The sequence below is a fragment of the Cyrtonyx montezumae genome, unplaced genomic scaffold, assembly GCF_038088225.1.
Source record: "Cyrtonyx montezumae isolate F1298 unplaced genomic scaffold, pur_monq_1.0 scaffold_7, whole genome shotgun sequence".
Lineage (NCBI taxonomy): Eukaryota > Metazoa > Chordata > Aves > Galliformes > Odontophoridae > Cyrtonyx > Cyrtonyx montezumae.
The window spans coordinates 6587279-6608732 of NW_027072078.1; the positions used below are offsets into that span (position 1 = coordinate 6587279).

General features: G+C 36.4%; 1 protein-coding gene across 3 annotated transcripts in view; it reads left to right on the forward strand.

The window, feature by feature from the left end:
• The window catches only part of GULP1 (GULP PTB domain containing engulfment adaptor 1), a 143914-nt gene that overhangs the window by 77208 nt on the left and 45252 nt on the right, over positions 1-21454 (forward strand). For all 3 annotated transcript variants that reach the window (XM_065750690.1, XM_065750689.1, XM_065750691.1), the window contains exon 3: positions 5486-5547. In XM_065750690.1, coding sequence (XP_065606762.1) covers positions 5486-5547 — 62 coding nt within the window. The remainder of the gene's footprint in view (positions 1-5485; positions 5548-21454) is intronic.

Here is a 21454-nt window from a genome sequence, read left to right on the forward strand (position 1 = left end):
TAGGCTAAAGTTTTGTTTAGCTTGCTGCTGTGATTTAGGAAGTTGTCAAGAGTCCTTAACATCAATAAGTAAGGAGCACAAAAACAATGCTTTGCTCATCACTGATTAGTTGCACCTATATCTTAGTTTGATCTTTCTTCTCTCGTCAGGGCAGCCCTGGATGCTATCTATACATTAAAATACGTAGTGTATAATGAGTAGGTCATGCAGTGAGTGCTACTGTTTGAGGAAGTGCAAATACTAGACTATTTTTTAGCTTGTAACTATGCCAATCCAGCATTGCTATGATGTCATTTCACTATTTTAGTAATTGGCTATTTAAAGTTATTCATAAAGTTATGAATATTACAACAGGGCAGAGAAAGGCTCAACATTCAGCAAAACATATCTGTTTTGGGAAGATACCGCTTCAGTGTCTTGGCAAAGAATAGATATGTCTGCAGAGGATGTTTGTTTGCTTTACCAAAAAAAACAAAAAGAACCAGCTATTTATTTTGGAATTATGCATATTGAGTGCCATTTGCCTGTATGTATTTGGGACAGAATTTGACTTACTTCTGTTGCTTAATCTTGTTTATCTTATTTTATTAAATAACTGCTACTTGAATATTTAGGTTACACCCAGTCATTTGTATTCGAGATGTTGAGGTGAATACTCTAGGCTAAATTACTGGTTGCAGGTAGATTTGTTTGCAACATTAATATTGCATTCATATCAAAACTCTGATCACAGACATCAAATCTTATGGTTCGTTGTTTATTTGCTGTCTGTGGCAGTCGAGGACACTAAAACTTACGTGTTGAGTGACTAGCAAAGGTTCAGTTTGGGAAAACTAGAATTCTGTTGGAGTGTGGGATAAAGGAAGTGGCTCGGCAAGCTGACAACTGTATATCGCTGTTCGTATTATTGTATATTCTATTGTGATTAAGATTCTCCTTACTGATTGATCCCCTAGGTAATACGAAAAACACAGATATGTGTACACATGCACAAGTAAGCTACTTGCTCCTCGAATCAGTGCCGCACAGATGTAGCAATGATCTTGTGGGATTTTCTTCAGGAGGCTGCAGGTTGAATCTCCTGTAAGATCTTTCTCTTCATAGCAAGTTTTTTTAGAGCAGAAAAAAACAGTTCCAATACTTCTGCTCTTCTGTTACTGAAGAAAATATCCACTGATGTCAAACAGATTTTGATTCAGTAAAGAATCAAGGCTTTAGTTTCTACCTTCTAAAAGGGATTGTATTTTCAGTGGGGTACTAAAAATATGTCCAAACCAGAGTCTTCCTCTGTTTCTGTATTAACTTGAATGGCCACATGTGCTCGTGCTTTGATAAATACTTTGGAAGCTGAGTTAAGCAGAGCCATATATAGAATCCACAATGAGTCTGGGATTTAGGGAAGTTTAACTTGATTTGCACTGCTAAGCATTGTTTTCCAATTTAGAAGGAGAGTTACCTATGTCTCCCTACAAAATCCGTTCTGTAATATTTAGGCATGAAGTAATGCGTGAAGGAATCTATCTCAAAGAAAGAGCAGTTTCTTGGCACTGTTACTGCTTTCCTTTTTGCTAGATAAATGGTGAGTTGTGCTGTTATCTAACCCAGTGTCATCCTCTAATAAGTGCAGTGCAGTTGATCTGGATACTTTATGAAGTCTCTGGGTCTATTGACTTCTGTGTGGAATTTGTCTGCATGTTCCCCTTCTGCTCTCTTAATGCTACCAAGGCCATAAAGTGCTTCCTTCTAGACAATGTGACAAGCTAGTATCTGCATGGGACACAGATTGTGAAGGCTTCTCCCCTTTATTGGTAGTAAGGGACTGGTGTGATTCAGCAGGACTAGAAAGGAGTGAATTGCCTATGCAATTACATCTGTCAAATGATTCATCTTCCAAATTTTAGTTTTAGGCAGGTTTCCCACTGGACGAGGGCAAAACCTCTGAAACTCACAGCAATTAAATCCTCTTAAAATCTAGATTGGGTACTGTCCTGCTGCTGCAGGACATCCATCTCTACAAGTCTGTGCTGTACAGCAAGCGTGTAACATGATTGATGGGGACTCACATATGGGTTTACAGGATTACTGGCTCTCTTAAAGCGGTGCAGTAGCTTACTCTGTGCAATTGCATTGTGGACAGCAAACATTCTTCCCATCTTAGTCAAAACCATCATGTACTCAGCATTTTGCCTCCTAGCATCTCTCATGCTTCATCCTAGTTAAATTCTGTTCATGCTTTAATGGGTTTTGGATGGCCCTAAGTCATAATTCTCAAAAGAAAACACAAATTGTGCACTTATGTCAACTTTAATGTAAATGTTAAGGCAACCTAAGTTAATAGCTTCAGACAAAGCCTGGAATAGCTGTGATTTTCACCAGGTGAAATAACTGTAGTTTTCAGTTTTACTTCTGTTAAGTACAATGCATGCCTGTGCCAGTTTTTGCTTTGTCTAGGTTTTGGTCCTTTCTTTAGTATTTGATGATTTATTTATCTGTTAAGTATCTAGAAATCTTGCTTCTGTGTAAGTGATGATCATAATATGAGTAGTAATTTTCATTGCATTTCATTCTAAGGTTTCCTATTTAGCTTACTGATTCAAAATAAATAACTACTAAACTATGGTAACCCTTTTAAAATTAATTTTAATAGTGCAGGATCTTGCAAACAGCAACCACACTTAAATCAGCTCTTTAAAAGAATACTAGTTTTATAGGTTTTCTTCCTTTGTAGTTTTCTGGCCAATTGGTTGCTAGGTGCCTAAAGTTTTGTATTTTGCAATGGCTATGAGAAATCAAACTTAGTAGTATTTCAAGATGGAGGCATGAGTCCAAAACTGGAGCTTACAACTCAGATGGAAATGCTGCTAACAAACTTCTGTAACATCTGCTTTATATGTACATATGTCGTTTATTTCACTGTGAATTTTGCTTCACATTGATTCTGTTCGATGTCAACTTATTTCAAAAATGTCTCTAGCCCATAACTGTTGCCTGCCCCTAGGAAGCAGGCTTCCAGCATCCATAGAATACTTTGTGCCTGTGTCACACTGTCTGCAGATCCACGTGTGGCTGTAAGAATTGCCACTTGTTGGCTTGTTTTACTTAATGCCACTAACCTCATAAAATCTAGGTAGCTTTTTGGTACCCAGCAATGTTAACTGATTTCCTTTTGAGCTGAGAGAAATTGTCTGTATTTCGTCTCTAAAATAAATGTGATCACAGTCCTGGAAAATTTCCTAGCAGCATTGTCCCTTGCTCCAAACTCTGTAGTACACAGGTGGATGACTTGACAGAATCACTTCAGGAAGGGTTTTGTGCCTAGTGATAATAATGGAAAGTTTGGAAAGATTACTAGCAACTTAATTGAGACTAGTATTGGCTCCTGAACTAAATAATGTCTTTTTTTGGATTTGAATTTGTCTCCCATTGGATGGGAAGAAGGGACTTCTTCAAAGAGCAGTTAGTTTTCCTGGTACACACTCAAGTCAATTTAGCCTTTTGAAGCCACAGTGCTCTTGCTTTGCGCTTATAGTAGATGAATGACTCAAGGGTTGGTTTTTAAGAGATTCAATATTTTATTTTGGAGCACATTTTACTAGATTTTTCTTTACAAATTCATAAGTATGCCAATATGCTGATGAAGCTAGTGAATAGCTGATGTGGAAGGAATGGTTAAATAAAACATCGACGTTAGCAGTGTGAATGCATATTAGAGAGCTTAACTTTGCACTGGGCAGATCTCCACTCTGCTGTGCTCAGCAGTATGGTGCAGAGAGTGGGTCTGTCATAGGTGGCAGCTTTTTCTTGCCTTGGGGCTTCTGGCAGAGGCCTGTCAGCAGCCTGCTTACTGGCTTTCAGCAGCATACAGACCTGGCTTGTGGTGCTCCTGGTTAGCCTTTTGCTGTTAGGCTATATTCTCGTGTTCCTATTTCACAGCAACTTTGTTCCTTTTTCACTTGTGGATGTCAACTTTTTGGTGCTGTACTCAAAATGGAGATCAGGCCTCAGTTCTTAAAATATTCTGGAAATCAGCAGGTACTTGGTTCCAGCACTGCAGTCACAAGGCATGCTTGAAAGGAATTGCAGTCATTGCAGTGCATCACCATGCTTCTGCATGCCTCTGAGCAGGCAGTCCTTTTTCCTTAACTAAGAAGTGATGATATCGCTCTTCAGTAACACATCTTAACCCACCTTCATCTACAAGGAAATAGGTTTAAAGATAAAGATTTCCTTCAGTTTTGCATTTTTTTTTTGTTCCTGTGACTGTGGTGAATCTTCTTTAACAGTCTTTTTGCTTCCCTATACCATAAGTAATTCAGTTATTTTAGTGTCAATAAATGTCACAACTTTTGCTCCTAATCAGTTTGAAGTGAAGGACTGGATTTTACTGTTCCTATGCATACCTAATAAAGAAGTAGTTGCTGTAACTCCAGCTCCTGTTAAGGCAAAGGGAATTGTTTGTGAATGTTTAAGGGGAAACTTGCTTTAAGCTGCTATCGTATTACTTAATGAAGTTCCCGATCTGTGACTTGAATTCATGCTAATTAAAACAAGAGTTGTATCATTATAGAAATACTACTCAATATCAAATGTGTGGCATGTGAAATACTACTTAATGTCATAGATTCTCTCTTGTAGCTGGTAATACAGTTTATTACTTTGTAATTTACACATTTTTCCTTAATTTATTTCAAATTGGGAAAAAATGTTACTAGATTTCTGATGAAAACATTTTTTTCCAATGTTAATACATCCATCTTAAATTAAGTAGACTATTCTAAATTAGAAGGGAGGGAATTGTATTTCACAAATTGCCATTATGTCACATTATTATATGTGCAGTGTGGAAAAGTAAGGCAACAGCAGAGTTCTGTGATGCAAAAATCATTGAAGGAACAATAAACCATTTTTTTATGGTATGTAGTGGTAGATGGAATAAGCTCTAAATTTCTGATTCAGTTACTATAAGCTGTCTGCTTCTGTTTTCCTATAGGAAAATTAAGTCTTCATTTCTATTAATTTACACTGTGATACATTTTTCAAAAGTAATTATTTCCTTAGTCTCTTTAATGTGTTGGTAATCTGTCAAAAGAAAACCCAACTGAACAAGACTCAAACATCATTAGAAGTACAAGATGTGTTTAGTGCTTAAAATAATAGGGTGCAGGGAATATTGATGTTGAGAAGCAGAAGCAGCAAACTTCCTTAGAGCATTAAATGGAAGGGGAGGAGTTGGAATGCTCATGTTAAATGAAGTCAATTGAAATTGGAAATTTACCCAAGAGGAGTAGAAGAAAGAGAAGCTCTTTCATGTAAATGGGAAACTGAAAAAGTATGTACTGTTATCATTTAGCCTCAGTAACTATTTCAGATGGATGCATATCTGAGCATAATGAGTATTGTCGATGCTTTCCAGATAGATATTATTATAGGTCAATTAACAATTGAATAACCTATTCAGTGCTTCTTTTATTTTGCTTTTCTGTAGACAAAGCATGGATGCACACTCCTGAAGCCTTATCAAAGCATTATATTCCCTATAATGCAAAGGTAAGAATATATGAAGTTATTTTTTCTTCTTACCTTTAGAGCATAGTGCATTTTGTTTTGCTTTTCTCATTTAAAAACTTCAGAGACACGGAGTAGCCTTAATAGCAAGGTAAAATTCACAGAGTAAATGTGTATTTTGAAGATGAAAGTTTTCTGTTTCTTAAATAACTCCAAATGAATGTTTGATTTTATAGACAGCAAACTGGTGTTTCTCTTTTGCTTGATCCTCTCTTTTTAATGGATGCCAAATGGATGGAAATTCTGACTGCAAAGGAGTTTAATATCAAAGTGCATGCTTATAATATGTAGAAATTAGAATTAATAATAAAAGATTCTTGTGAACAATAGCAAAGACAATGAGTAACGCTCCAATCTGCTGGATGCATTGAAATGTCAAGTGCTCTGAAAATGTGGTAGAATAATAATGTGATTTTTTTTGCACAATAAAATCAGAAGTCTTATTCTAATGTCCTTTTATATCAGCTACAATGAAGTTCTCTAATGGTATTTTAATTAGCCTAATGACATCTGTTCAAAGAAAGTGCATTTTTCCAAAATAATTTAAGAAAAAATGGTCTGGTAAAAGGGCATGGGGGGAATACGTGGTATCCTATATAACTAGGGCAAAGTTATTACTGGTCATTTTACTGGGAATATATTTCAGTAGGATTGCACCACGTTCTGTTCTAGATAAAGTTCTCTATTATTAATTATCTCCTAATTGTGTGGGGTTTTTAAGGTACATTTTCAGCATGAAATTTAAGACAACTTCACAGGCCAGAACTCAGTTTCTTATACTGGTATTATACTGTTGTATATGCAATTTTCTTTTGCTTAGTTTTGCCATACAGCGAGCTAACTTTTGTAGTGGAAATTTGAATCTCATTCTGGTAGTTGCCAGGTAAACATGTTTTTATTTCTGTGTGCCCTCAACCTGAGTTTTTGACCGAAGAGTGCATTGTCACATGTATCACCGTTTAACTGGATAGCTCTGCCAGGTAGCTTGGCTTTTATACTGCTCTTTTTGAGAGCAAGGAATACATACCAAGGTCAGTGCACTGTTAATATCAAGTTGAAACTATGAATTCTACTAATGCATAGAAGAAACGATTCGTTTGTGGTCTTTTTGATAGAAAAAGCAATCTCCCTCACCTTGCTTGCCTCACTGTCTTTCCTGAGTATAAGTAGGAGCCATTGCAAGTATTCAGAAGAAAACTGATAGCAGTGGGGTGGGGTGAAGGTTACTGTAGTGTACAGTGTCAGTAACTGCCTAGGCAGAGGAAAAGAAGTGGGAAATTCCCTTTCAAATGAAGTCCATGTATTTAAATTAATAAGGACCCCAGTGTCTTCTGGGTTCAGTGTTGGCTTACACCTCATGGGGACTTCTGCACTGTTGCCTCTGAGCTGTCAGAGTGTTCTTGGGGAGCTTTAGTGTACTACATTGTATTCTTCTTTTTCTTTAAAGTGACTTTTTATTGATTTGCTTTAAAACAAGGTTTTTGTCTCAATTCTCAAGCACAGGTTTTTTCAACTTGTGCAGTATCTTTTCGTTTGAGAAGATTATATTTTCATAAATATATCATTTGAGTTCTGTCTTTTTTTATTTTTAAATAATATATGCAACTAATTGCATACCTTGTAATTACAACATGAAATAATGATTAAAAACTCAGGAAGCATCTGCGGAGCAAAATTAAGGACTCATGGTAGGTTTTGGTTTATTTATTTATTTTTCAAATGCTCATTGTTGTTTTTCCCCTTCCAATTCTATAACAATGTATCCTTGCAGCCTTTTTATTTATTGGGAAGCAATGACAATGCTTTTCCATCTGATTTCTTTCAAAGGGTAATTATGTCAGTGAAAAATAACAAAGATGACATGTTCAGAAAATCAAATTTAGTTGAAGGAAGGCAATATTGGAGGTGTTCATTTTTCTGTGGGCAAGTGAGCTTTGTTCTGCTGCATAGTTTCTTGAATGCAAATTACTTAGGAGGAAAAATCATGTTTTCTGTTCTTTATTAGGTACAAAAAGCTGACATTAATCTTCTGAGATGATCAGAAAAAAGGATTAGTAAAAGAGAAAATAAATCTGGAGAAGATGGGATTTTATTTCTTGACTTGATTCCTTAGACGTACTCATAATAATTACTGAAATCTTGTTGATAAAAATGCAGTCCATGTGTTAACTGCTGAGTTACAAAGAACAGTTCTAATCAAGGCAATTGAACATTAAAAGACACTTGTAATATTACAGAATGAGCTTCTTTTGTACAAGTTGAAGAATTCACCTTAATTAAAGCTTAGTAATGTTAGTATCTCTAAGGATGTGCGTCCTTAGGATGATCTATGACAAGAAAACACAATCAGGGTTTCTTTTCTAAAAATCCAGGACCCACAAGTTTGAAAAGAAACGTCCTTAAACAGAAAGGAGTCCTGAATCTTGCTGTCCTGAGCACACCCACTTCTCATGGTATTTGTTATACAGAAGTGTCCTGCTTTCTGGGGTGGTTTGTATATGGCATGAATTGATGAGAGATTTTGAGTGTTTAGACTTGATGAGGGGTGTTTGAGTGGGTTATATTTCAGTTTGGAGGTGTAATGTGGGCCTACTGAAGTGAAAATTTTGTGATACATTGCTTTGTGATTTCTTATTTTTCTTGAATATAATGCACCAACTGAAATCCTATTGATTACACTGTCTTTTTTATTTTTTAGAAAGTTAATTTATTATCTTGGTACTAATGGCCTCATTGTAAAATATGGAGATATATGACTAACTTAGGTGCAACAGCACAGGCGTTTTTGTCTAGCAAAAACTATTTAGGTTACCAAGATATGCAATTTTAAGTCCAACTAAAATATCAATTATTCTTTATTCTGTATCACTCTTAAGTAAGAACAGATGTTTGTATTATTTTTCCGTACTTTGGAAGGAAAAAAACTCCCCTTTTCCCTTCAAGTTAATTCTCTTGAATTTTGGCCAGCTTTTGTTCTTAAACAAGAGTGTGATCAAAGTGAGGCTCCATGACGAATGTGACTGCAACCTCAAAAAATGGGCTGATTGTTGTCATCATGTAACTGATACTGCCCTGAGGGATGTTTCTGCTAAGCCACAGCTCTAAACAACAAGAATTTTACTGTCTCCCTTTGTAGTAAATTATGTATATTCTTTCAAGATTCCTCTTATGGTCCTTGGCTATTTTTTCATTCGTATCAGATTTCTACGCGTACCTCTTTCCATACTGTGGATTGGAGGTTCTGCTTTGTAAGTCTAGTGTGTATGTTGGCTCCTAGTGGCCTACAGAGCCAGTAGCTTTGACCTTACACAAGACCTGAAAAGCTGCTATTTTGTGAATCAACATGGCATGTTAAACCCTCTAGAGTTTATTTTACCAAGGGATGACTTCCTAGTGTCTAGGCAGCTGTTCCCCTTGTGCTTACTTGAGGATTATTTTACTTGAAAACTTCACCTCTTGTTATGGATGTGGCATTGGTATGGCTGATCATGTTTTCTAGGAGCATCTTGAAAATTAGCATATCTATCTAACCTGCTGAAAAGGTTATCCTTGTTGCTAATTAACCAATCCAAAGTGGTTTTGAGATCTCGTGACCGCTGCAAACTTTTCTCCAAACACACAGACATAGTTTACCTGAATATAAGTAATGTACTTTTGTTCCAATGTGTGCCCCTTATGTGCAGTGACCCCCCCATGCATTTTTGCTGTAATAAAGAATGCCTGCTTCTGTATGTTGCATTGGTGCTGAGGAGTGTTATTTGGGCTGGGGTTTGTTCAGTGACAAATGTACGTATGTTTGCTGATGAAGTTTAAATCCGAGACTTTGAAGATTTGATGAGTTTTTTGAAGAGCAAAACTGTATTCCAAAAAAGAGTGGTAACCTTACTCTGCATTTTTTTTTTTGTCAGTTAACTGTGATTTGTTTCACAGTTTTATGAATAATTTTTCAGTTGTTGAATACGTATCTTGGATCCATAATGCTATTGTAACGTAGTGCATTGGTTGCAAACACCCTATTTGGCAGTAGGTAGTACTATTGTTCCTTGTAGTATAGCAGACAATGTAATACCAAATTACTAATTTCTCAGACATTTTTATCATTCAAAAATAGCAGATAATACATATTTTAGGACACAAATTTTAGATTAAAAGTACACTATTCTTAAAATGTGCTGCTGTAGTTCAGTATAGTACCAGGCAAGGCTCTTGTCCTGCCTTTGAATATCTGTATCATTTGTGTACTCGTTATTAGACACATATTGTCATGATGTAAACTGCACTCCTACTACCAAGTGATGTAGCTGTACTAGCACATTCTCCTTCCTTCAGCAAGCGTATTGCAGAATTATTGTGTGTCAGTTAAAATAATTATGAAAGAATATCAAAAAGAAAAAATATATAGTTATTTTCCAGGTAAATACAGGTAAAAGCATGCTATTAAAAGTCTGCTTAAGTTTATATGGTGAAATGAGAAGTAGCAAAATATTCCAAACAGAACAGGAAGGTGTTGTAGATTAGAAACTAATGAAATATAAGAGGGCATTATAGGATCAAATTCTTTTTTCCTGCATGAAATTTATTATAATTAATAAGTGAATTTAAATTAACTTTCACTAGTCTCTACATCTCTGGATGTAATCAAAATAAATGTGTTTAACCAAAAGAATAATGGTATTATGAAAATATTTGAATGAATTATGAAAACAGCAAATTATAATTTAACAAGTAAATGCAAATCTGATTTACTTAGTTATTTCTGATTTATTGCAGTCATTGAACTTAGGGCTTATTGTTCCAGGGATGGAATAAACATGTAAATAAAACATCTGAAGACTGAAGGGGAGATACTCTCAGAAGACTTCTCTGTCTTGGGAAAAGGAATCTGTTCCATTTTGCTTACAAGTTTGCACGCTGAAGAGAATGGTGGGAGAGTAATGTTATATCTGTGAATACACTACAGAAGAGATGACTGTGAGGCAGGAGGATTGTATGTAAACTTCTAGCAGCAACAGTCATCATCTCCTGGAGCTATCTTCACGGAGGGAATTGCCTGTGTGTGTTGAGCATTGAGAAGTTCCAGTTGCTGGTTTTAGTCTATGTGAAAATGGAACATTTTGGCTTCCTTAAAACCTTCACAATTGTTAAGATCCTCAGAAGGCTCTGTGGGATAGAGGGCTTTTGGAACTCTGTAGTATGCCTTGCTTGAGATTACTCCATCACTTTGTAAAGGTGCAAGTATTGCATCTGTATCTCCTGAGCCTTTGCCTAGTTTTTACAGTGCAGAACCTTTCAACCTCCAGTCAATAGAGTATCACTGTACTGTAATGGAAGTTGAATGGTATTTGCAGACCATCTCTGTGCATGTGAATGCACAGTGGTTCAAAGCTGCATGAATCCGTGCTGTGAATGCTTGAGCAGCTCTCAATATCTAGTACATGTAAGCATGTCAAGGCCATTCACAGAAATTAGTGGGCATGTGCCTTATGGTGTCTGTGTTTATCTGCACCTGGGGGTTTGTCTTTGCATCCACTTCTGCTTGTCTGACAGCTTTGAAAAACACAACCTTCATAATTAGGTTGCCAGTATCTTGTATAACTAAGTACTGGCAGAGGAATTTAGAGAAAAAATAGAAAGAGCAGCTCTGCAATTTTGACATGTCTATGGCCTCTTTCCAGGTGTCTGTCCCTCTTAGTTACGTGTGAAATACCCAGCTATGCAGCTTCAGGCTCTGTAGATCACTCTTATCTAGAAAGTGTCTTGCTTCTAAGGAGGAATGGAGTTTATAAGTTTATAAGTAACTTCAGTTTTTCCTTCTTAAGGTCCTTTTCTGTGTGTAGCTTTTAGAGCTTTAGGTTTTCTGCATAGCTCCTGGTGCCATGCATAAACAAAGGAAGTATATTGCTTTAGGCATATAGATGATCTGAGAAATTAAAATTTGCCAAGCTGGTAAACACTTGTGGAGTAGAGTTGAGAGGATGAAAAGTGTTTTGAATGTTGCAGTGAAATTAAAGCACTAATGCCATGGTGTAGCAGTTGAATAGGAATATGAATGTATGTTTGTACTGAAAGCAGGGACAGGTTTCATAAAAGTGCATTGCCTAATGCCTATCATGTGATTTAAAAATAGTACAGCTAATTTTAAGCTGAAGTGAAAACTAAAGTCAGTGTATGAGCTTGATACTCTTTCTGATTGTGTCCTTTCAGCTCTGTTAGGTTGCTGCCCCAGGAAGCAGCCTATTTAATGCACTTAACCTACAGCTAGACCTGGTGGGGGCAGTTTCATTTGACTTCTCAGAGCTAAGAAAAAAACAGAAAGGGTTTTGGAGATAACGGAAATCTTAGAGAACTGTTTAAAGTAATGCATAATTTATTTTCCCGTCTAAGGTAAAATAATCAGTAGACTGTAATTGCTGGAGTGAGATCTATTCTTCAGAGCTCTCAACCTTTCTCAGGTTCTGCTTATGATCTCTTGATCATTTAAATTGTCTAAACACTGTATGATGTACTTCAGTGATAAGTATGAGACAGATTTCCTATGTAAATAAGTCATGAAAGATATAATTTTGTGGAAAGACAATGAAAAATACATCACACCAATTAATAATAGCATATCCAATATAGAATCTGAGAGGTGTTTTAAGACCCTTTCTCACTAACCTATTTATTCAAGGTTTTCTATAGTGAAGCAATCCAAAGTGAAGCTGGCCAGTAGCGTACAACAATTTCGGAGTTCTTTTCTGGATGGCTGGGAGCAGATTTACTTTTTTATTGCTATTTATTGCCTTATGCCTCTTCTGTTTTGCACTTGTCTACTGTTTAGCTGTTTAGATACAGTCTAGTCTTCTCTCTCTGACTTATCAAGCAGTCGAAGTTTCAGTGTTCTTGAAGAAAAAAATAATAATAATTTATTTTGGGGAAAAAAAAGAAATCCACAGCTTTAGATGCATTCTAAGTAAGAGGCCCAAGGATTACTTATTTGGTACTGCAGATATGTATTAAAAACTGTCATCTGGATTGGAAATATAAAGCTGCAAGAGATTTAGTTCATTTTTGGATGCTGAAGCACAATTTTAAGAAGATTGAATGCCTTTTTCTTTTTATGTTAGAGGTGTCTTTTAGCTACAGTTGCATTTGTGCTAGGATTTGCTTTGGCATTGAAATGTACAAATTGAGTTGGAAGGGACCTCTGAAATCAAACCAAAAGGCCTAACTTAAAAATCAATGGGCGCTACAGAGCTTTATACAGCTGAGCTTTAAATTCCTGCGAGAGATGTGCAAGCTCTGGGCATACTGTACCAGTACTTAATTGTTGTCCTTGTTCAACTCATTTTATTCATTTCCAGTTTTAATTTCTTTTGTTGCAGCTTGTGGCTATTGGTCTTACACTAGTGAACACACACCAGCTCTGTCAAGTTCAGGTTGAACAAGCCTGCCCTCTTAGCTTCTCACTATACTCTTAACCATTTTCATAACTGCCTTGTTAGGTCTAGATGCAATGTATGCTTTGTTTTCTTAAATTATGGGTTATTGTTGCATTATTTGATCTTAAGGTGCAGAGCTTCTGAAGCATGAAACTCCAAGAATTTGTATGATTGTGAAGGACAATGAATATATGGCAAACCTCTTTCTGGCTCGAGGCTTTGCATAGCCTTACTCTGGTTTGATCTCTTAGATATAATGGTGTTATTTTGGGTAAGTCAGAAAATTTGCAGCAGGGGATGACATAATTGATTTATTTAGTCTGGTGTACACTTAAAAAGACTTGTACTGATGGTGAGATTAACAGTACTGTGGTTGTCATAGAATTCTAGAATGGCTGGAGGACACTTTACAGATAATCTAGATGCAACCCCACTGCCGTGGGAAGGGTTGTCAATCACTGCCCAAGATTTCATCTAACATGGCTTTGGTTTTCTCCAGAGATGTGGCAGGGGAAACCTGTCCCATCTCCTTACCATCCTAAAAGTAAACCATTTCTTCCTGAGAAGTAACTTAATCTCCACTCCTCTGGTTTATTTATAATGGAGAAGCCATTCTCCATTATCCTATCACTGTAAGGCCACATAAAAAGTCTGTTTCTCTCCTGCTTGTAATTTCTCTGCAAGTATTGGAAGGCCATAGTGATACCTTCCCAGAGCCTTTTCTTCTCCAATCTCAAAAATCCTAAAATCTTTGTAACATCTTCAAAGTGTTGTTCCCTTATTCATTAGGGAAAAAAAAGTATTAATTGTAAATCTTGACTATAAAAAGATACTTGAGTGCTCAGTTCCTTGAGTTTATCAGCCCAGAAAAGAGCAGACATCACAGGGATAACAGGCACCGAGTGAGATGAACATCTGCCCAAGACAGCTGAAAAACACTCAGGCTTCTCCAAAGTAAATTTGCAAAAGGTATAGCAGTATGCAAGGAGATGGAACAGAACTTCCAAAGATCTTACAGTCAGCAAAGTATGCCAACTCTTTCCATTCTTTTCTGTTCTTTTTCTGTTGCTGATATTTATTCCCTTGCCTCTCCTTAAGTCTGCCTGAAACTACCAATTAGCCTTATTAGCATGTCCTCCAGGAATTATTTCTGCAGTTATATCCTCATGAGAGCTATCAGCTCTGAGAATGTGAGGTTTGCTTAAGCAGACTTTCTACCCTCTGGACAGTCAAGTGAATTGCAGTCTGACACTTGAACTAATAGGTTACAGAGTTCAGACATCTGAATTATCATACGTGGGGGTTGGGGCCTATAACTGTTTATGGATTGTTCTTGCTTTAAATTAGAATCAGGCCTGGAGGTGAATTAACTCCTCCTCTTTTCGTCTCCTATTTTTTACTTTCAGCATAGCTGTGTATTTCTGTTTTCTCAGCCTTTGGTGTATTTGTGGAGCTGTTTCTTCTTACATCTACTCTTCATTAAAAAAACATCAGTAATTTCTCCCAAAATAAACTGAAAAATATAAATAGAACTGGATCATGGAGAAAATGGCACAACTTTCTGAACAGGAACATCTGTAAAGGCATAGTCAGTAAAACCATGTCTTTAACACTAAAATAAGACTATAGAAATTTGTCCAACTGCCAGGCAAAGCAGCATGTGAAATTTATTCACCATTCCGAAAACAGAAGAACTTAATAGATGCTGATCTTCTTTGAGGATTCATCATCAAGAAACTTAGATTAATAATGTAAATAGTCAGTAGTGGATTCGAAACTGTAAGGAGTTTTAGTCACAGAAATGCTTCTTTGCATTCCAAAAGAGTAAAGCCCATCTTGCCCTATATTAAAAAACTTGTTGAACTTGGAACCTGAGAACTTCAGCTGCTATGTGCCAGAGGAACTAGTCGTTGCCAAGAATGACATTTGCATGAACTAATTTGTGAAGGTTGGTTCAAATGTTTGACATACTTTTACAAGAAATTATTGGCTGCTAAGAGGGGAGTGGGTGTTGGGCTACACTGGTGTAAACTTTTATTTTTATAGGTAACATTTTGGGGTTTTTTTTCAGTGTTTAATGAAAACAAAATGTAGACAGTTCCTGTAGTTTTACGAGTTGGTTAGTTTGTTTTTTTTTTTTTCCCAGTAGTTTCTCTAAGAGGAGAAAATTGAGAAATGGGGGCAAACGTCAAATCTTGATGATAGATGTGGAGCCAAGAATTTTATTAGAATAAACTCAATTTCAGTCATGAGCTTGAAGCTGAGAAAACCGACAAAGTAACTTGACACACCAATGAGTTATGTTAAGCAGGTATTCCATTTATGTACAGTTCTGGGTGCATGGGGATTGTTCACCAAACATGCACACTGAACAGAGAAATGGCTACATATTTAAAGGCATAGCACATATGTATTCTTCCAAGGAAATGGACAGAAATTCCAAGAAATGATTGTCATCTCTCATAGCTGTAGGATCTAATAGTCATTTTTGCTGTACACTTCCAGTTTCTATGGGGGGGTGGCCCAACTGGTTCCCATTAATGTTACATTGAGCAGAGGCATACGTTTTGCCATTTTATCTTCAAAAACAAGACATCTATTCTGCTTTATCTTCACTTGACAGCAAGTTCTGTGGCCTTCGCATTTTGTTCTTGAGCTTGCCTTTAGACAAGCCTCCTGTCCTTCACCTTATATCTGCTCAAGTTATTTTAACAATATTCTCACAATTCAAGCTAAAAATGTCCTTAAGGCGTATTCTTATTGTATCTGTAGCACTTGTATATTTCTGAAATGGGCAGTCCTACAGAGTGAGAGAAGTTATTTAGCAAATCACATTAATTAGAGCGTTCAGCTAAGATTAGGTAGGATGGAAATCTTGTCTCCTGCAGAATACAGGATTGTTGCTGAAATTCTCTTGAAGTCAAAATATGTGGGCTAAGACAAATTTTGGAGGCGATATCCAGTGTGTAGTGTACAAGGCTTTGAGGAACTGCAAACCATACTCAGAATGGAAAAACATTCTCCAAAACAGCATTTGCCTACTTAAAGTTCCAAGCAGTTCTAAAAAATTTAAAACCAGGTAGAGGTATGAGAATTTTTATTTTGTGTGTTTGGTCTTTAGCATGAGCAGACTTGCTTATGGTCAAGAGAATCCTCCTTGTTCCTTCCATGACAAAGCTCAGGGGTTTGAAGTCTTTCCCTCCACTCCTTTGGGTAACCAGGAGAGGGAGGTGGAAAAGCTTGAGCCTCAATCACTTGCTTTCTCTTCTCAAAATTGTGAGAATACTGTGTTCATTTTGTAGTTGTTAGGGCTTTTTACTTGTATTTCTATTTGTTATTAGAATGGCATGCTCAAGGAAGGATGTGGTTCAATGTTTTGTATTGATTTTTCTCAGCAGCACTCAGAGGTATTAAAAGAAATTGTATTGTGTATTTCCAAGAAGTTATTGTCATTTATTACCGTTCACTTGGATCATAAATTGTTTGAAGCTAAGAGCTATCTTTGTGATGTTTGTGCAGCCTCTGGAATAATGAAGTGGAGCCTACAGGTGCTACCTTGATGCAGTCTGGTCAAAGTTCAGAATAAGAAAACATCAGAGCACATTGGAGTTAGTTCTAATGAGCTTAGGTATCAGACTAATAAGGTGCTAATGTAGACGTGAAATGTTGGGGGAGGGAGAAGGAGGGAGGGAGAAAAGGAGGGAACGGAGGTAATTCTGGAGCTGCTCTGTCAGCTTGTCTCAAATCAGATCTCAGGTTCTTAATTCTACATCAGTTTCTTGAGCTCATGACTGACTGTATTCTCAACATACTCATTAAAAATGTTTGTGGCAATTTTAAAGCCTCTAAACCCTTATACGAAGTACTTTAAAATGCAGCATTTTCTTTTGTTAGATTTGGCTGGGAATGCAAGTGTCACTATAATGATCCAGACTAGATTAATTTTATAACTTTGTCACTAGCAGACAGGTCACTTATTGAAAAGTGTAATATTTTTTATGAAAAAGATGACAGCCAACATTACAGTGTTGGATTAATTGCCATTGTAAAATAATTTATAACGTACTTTCCAGCTCAGTTATGTTTTCTTTGAATAGTTCATTTGAGATATTCATTTAATCTACTGATTAATCTTATAGTTAGCAGACATCAAGGTCAAGAAGACAGTGAATTAATTTCATACCTCGTGCTGACAGGTTAAATCAGTCACTGTGAAACATTTTTGCAGTTGCTAAAATAATCATTCTAACTAAAAATCCTATTCCCTATAATCTACACTGCTGAGAAGAAAAGTATTTTCTGTATTTAGACAATGACCTGCAAATATTTTTTAAATACCTGTGGAATGGTAGATTTAAAAGGGAATGTTGTATTTTGAAATAAGTGGGTCTCATCCTTGCTAGTTTATTTGTTTTTGTTTTTGTTTTTTTGAAAAGCTGTTAGTTACTGATACACTTGAAGATACACTTGAAGCTACTAAAGGCCAAGTGTTGTGTAATAGCAATCACTGTCCATTGGCTTTTTAGCCTGCTTTAATGTGAGGTCACGGAAGAAGAGATTTGTCTTCTCTAAGAAACAGATGTATAGAACAACAATCAATTCTGAGAATACATTCAGGGTACAAGTAGGAAGAAATGAAAAATGCAGTATAGTTAAACTACTAAAAGGAAATAAATGCTATCTTTTTGTTGCTTTTCTTTTCCAACAAGATACCCACTTAAAGTTCTGTTTTCTTAAAGCTTCAAGTTTAATGCAGTTTGGGGGGTCAAAACTATTACTCTGCTTTGTCGCCTTTGTTTTTCTCTGCTCCAGGCATTTCTTCTTCTTTAACTCCTTCAGATGTGTAGCTCATCTGATTTTAACATGGCTACCTCAGTGAAATATTCTCTGAAATTGAAGGGTGTTCTGTGACTGAAGTGACTCAGGAAGATGCTACAGGTGTCATTTAAATAAGGTTAATTTCTAACCTAGAAGATGTAGCTTAGGCAGGGGATGTTGGGAACAGAGGAAAAGAGGACATTTTTTGTTGGAAAACATTTTTTCTTGGTCCCCTTTTGTCAAAATAGTGCATATGAATACTGCATTTTAACTTATGTGCATTTATTTAAGCACATCATTGTAAATTATTCATGTGAATACGAATTTCACCTTACTACTGACTTAGCTTTTTTCACCACTGAATTTTTTTTCTAAGAAAGCATTAGGCTCATTCATTTCTAAATATGGTGGTTCTTGGTATCTACTATCAGAACTACTGTGTAGAAAAAAAAAAACACCAAAGTAACAATGGGAACAACTTATCTAAAGTTAATCCTCACTTCATGTTTCTGTCCTGCAATATACTTGTACCTCTCCTGTCATGTCCATGACCATCTGCATGGGCTTTATGTATGAATAACTATTTGTTATGCAAATTTGAATCATAATAGTAGAACGTAAAGACTAGATAATCTACAGTAACCAAAGTTAAAGAAATGTTCAGATTGTTCCAAATTTTTGTTGTATGAAATAATTCTATTAAGCTTCCAGGATACTAAAATTAAGACACAGCTCCGTGTGTTTATTATTCTTTCTCCAAAGTAGTTACTTTCTGCTGTACTGTTTGTTCTCCGTTTGCCAGCCAAGTGTTTCAATGAATCGAGAATTAAAATAAGTCATTCATTGTCATCAGTGTTACAGTAACACTCGCAGCATCACAAGTCCTAAATTAGAACAGCTGCAATGTCCTTAAAATTGGCGTCTTCATATTTCAGATAAAACTGGAAAATGACTTCAATAAACTGAGAGTATTGGACAATAGTTTCTTGTTCCTGTTACTAAGACTCTTTGTATGAGAGTTATGCTCCTGACTGTAACTTCTGTTTTATGCTGCAAGAAACTCCTGTTTCTGTGTTTATATTGTCACTGCATGTTGCCATGGTGAGAGTAAGGCAATGCAACTTTGGCATTAGCATTTTAGTGAAGGACAAAAGAAGTAGAAATTAGTGTAGTGACACAAACTACGTTCACGACATTGAAAATTGTATGGAATTATGTCTGCTTTTTGTAAGATGTTAGTATTTTTCATTACTGGAGTAACTTCAATACTTCTATGTCTTTATTAATGTTTTATACATATATACATGAAAATCAATTACAACTTTTCCCCACATCTTTTACAGTTGATTTATGTTGAACAGCAGCTCTAATGATTTTGTCTCTCAGTTCCAGACTGAAGAAATCATTGCCAGCTAAGCACTCAGAATTGCACAATCTCACCTTGAAATGGCACATAAAAACTCTTATTTGTTCTCCTGTGTTTTTTTGAAGGGAGAGAATATGCAGGCTGTTTCCCCAAATGCATGCTTGATACTGTAATCATGAGAAATAGCTCTTTGAAGGAACAACTGCTTTGTGAATGATGTTGTTACCTGTTCAGTCATGCAGCTCAGAGGTGCACCCCTAGTTCAGCATCCTTACTCCTCTCATGAAGTAATGAAATAAACAAAATAGTCCAGATTTTAGAGAGCTTCATCTTATTTATAAAACAGACTGTTGTTGCCAGTCTACGACCTAGGATTTGTTTAGTTATCAAATACCTCAAAACGTGTCTTGTTTCTTTATCAGTGTTTTTTGTTAGCTCAGGTCAACATGCATTATTCCTAGGGAGGTTTTATTAGCCCTGAACACTTGCAACAGTAACAAAGTCAGCTGAACACATGGAGCATGTGTGTAGGAGGTTCAAGTTTTAACTTGCTATCTTTTGTGAAGGAACAAAAAGCTAGATTGCTTCCAGAATGGGAAGATGGCAGACCAGAGCATGCTACAGTTACAGGAGCAGTTACGTTATGAAAACAATCAGATTGATACTTAGGGCAAAGCAGAGCCAAAAACTAGGACGGCAGTTTTGCGTGTTGTACTGGGGTGCTGCACTGATAACTCCTGAGAAAGTGGCTGGGAGAGCACGAGGGCATGCTATCTACATTGCACTGTTTCTTTAATGGTAGCACTGTACCAGAGTGTGAGTTTTTGTGCATTTTGGGTTTAGTGGGGATATTTTTGGGGGTGGGATATGTTGTAGGGTGTTTCTCTTCTGTTAACTGTATAAGATGGATTAAATGAGCTGTAACCAGAATTTGGGTAGGCTAGCATTTTATGTGAGTAGTAACAATGAAAACATCCTTTCACGCTGCAGTGCAGTTCCCTCTGGACTGGCTTGTGTTGCTCCCTAGCTTTTGCAGGGATTAAGTCGGTATTAAAGGAAAAGTGAACTATGCATTCTTAGGGTTGTAGCAGTTCATTTGACATCTTTGCAAAGGAATCTGTAAAAATATACCTGTTTGTACTGCTTCAGTGCACCTGGGTGGAATACAGGAACTGCTGAAGTTGTATCTTAGTGACTTAATTCAATTAATATTATATTGTTATCTTCTTTATGAAAAAAATGCAAACAAGATGTCAGCTTCGTTATGTAATGTATACATGTCCAACCCACAAGCTGTATGTGGTCACGGACAGCTAGTAACGTGGCCCCACGTGAACATGGAAGTTTCATGTTATTTTGTGATATTATGTATTTCTTTAGCAAAACGTTTTGAATCAATTGCACGTGGATTGAATATGGACTGCATAGGTGTTGATGGAATGTTGTGGAGGGCAGAGCACAGTGCAGTGCTAACTCCACTTTCCATGTCCACCATATACAGTCAAATCAGAACTCAATGTATTGTACGTTGTATGCGCCCACACTCCTAGGCGTGTGAAACAAAATGATTGCTGACAGTAATACTTAAAGGTGCAAACAAATGCACTCATCTGTGAAGACATGAGCTTTTTGTTAGGAAGACCTGTAATTATTAACCAGGGACTTGTGTTATTTCCTAAAATAATTTAAGGTAGGTTAATATGCTCATGTAAAAAAACATGTACAAAGAACAAACTCAAAATATCCAATTAATTTTATGGATTTTTTGCCCCTCTTTTTCTTTCTTTTTTAGTAATAAGCACATATATATATATATATATGTAAACAATTTGTTACGGACATACGTTAACTATGTGTTTAATATGCGGCCCAAGACAATTCCCCTTCATTCAGTGCAGGTCTGGTGAGGCAGTAAGTTGGACGCCCGTATATTAAGGTACTTGAAAATATCTAGGATGTGATGAAACAGTAACACTTCAGTAAGTATCGAATACTTAGTCTAACTTTACTGCTTCTATAAAAAAGAAAAAGAAATGCTGGAATCAAATCCAATTCCTGTGGTGCAGAACTAAGTCTGCTGTCTAATTATGGGCTTGTAAAGCTGAAAATGTCTTTTTTATTACATTCTTCTGAAGATGAACGTTTGAAGTTTGAAATAGTGAATATGAATTATTTTAGGTGGATTCTTTAGTTAAGGTAGGGTTTTCTAGTAACAAAAAAAAAGGATGTTAATACTTCTGTGCTAGCAATAATCCACTCAAGAATGCAAGTCTTCTGAATTAAG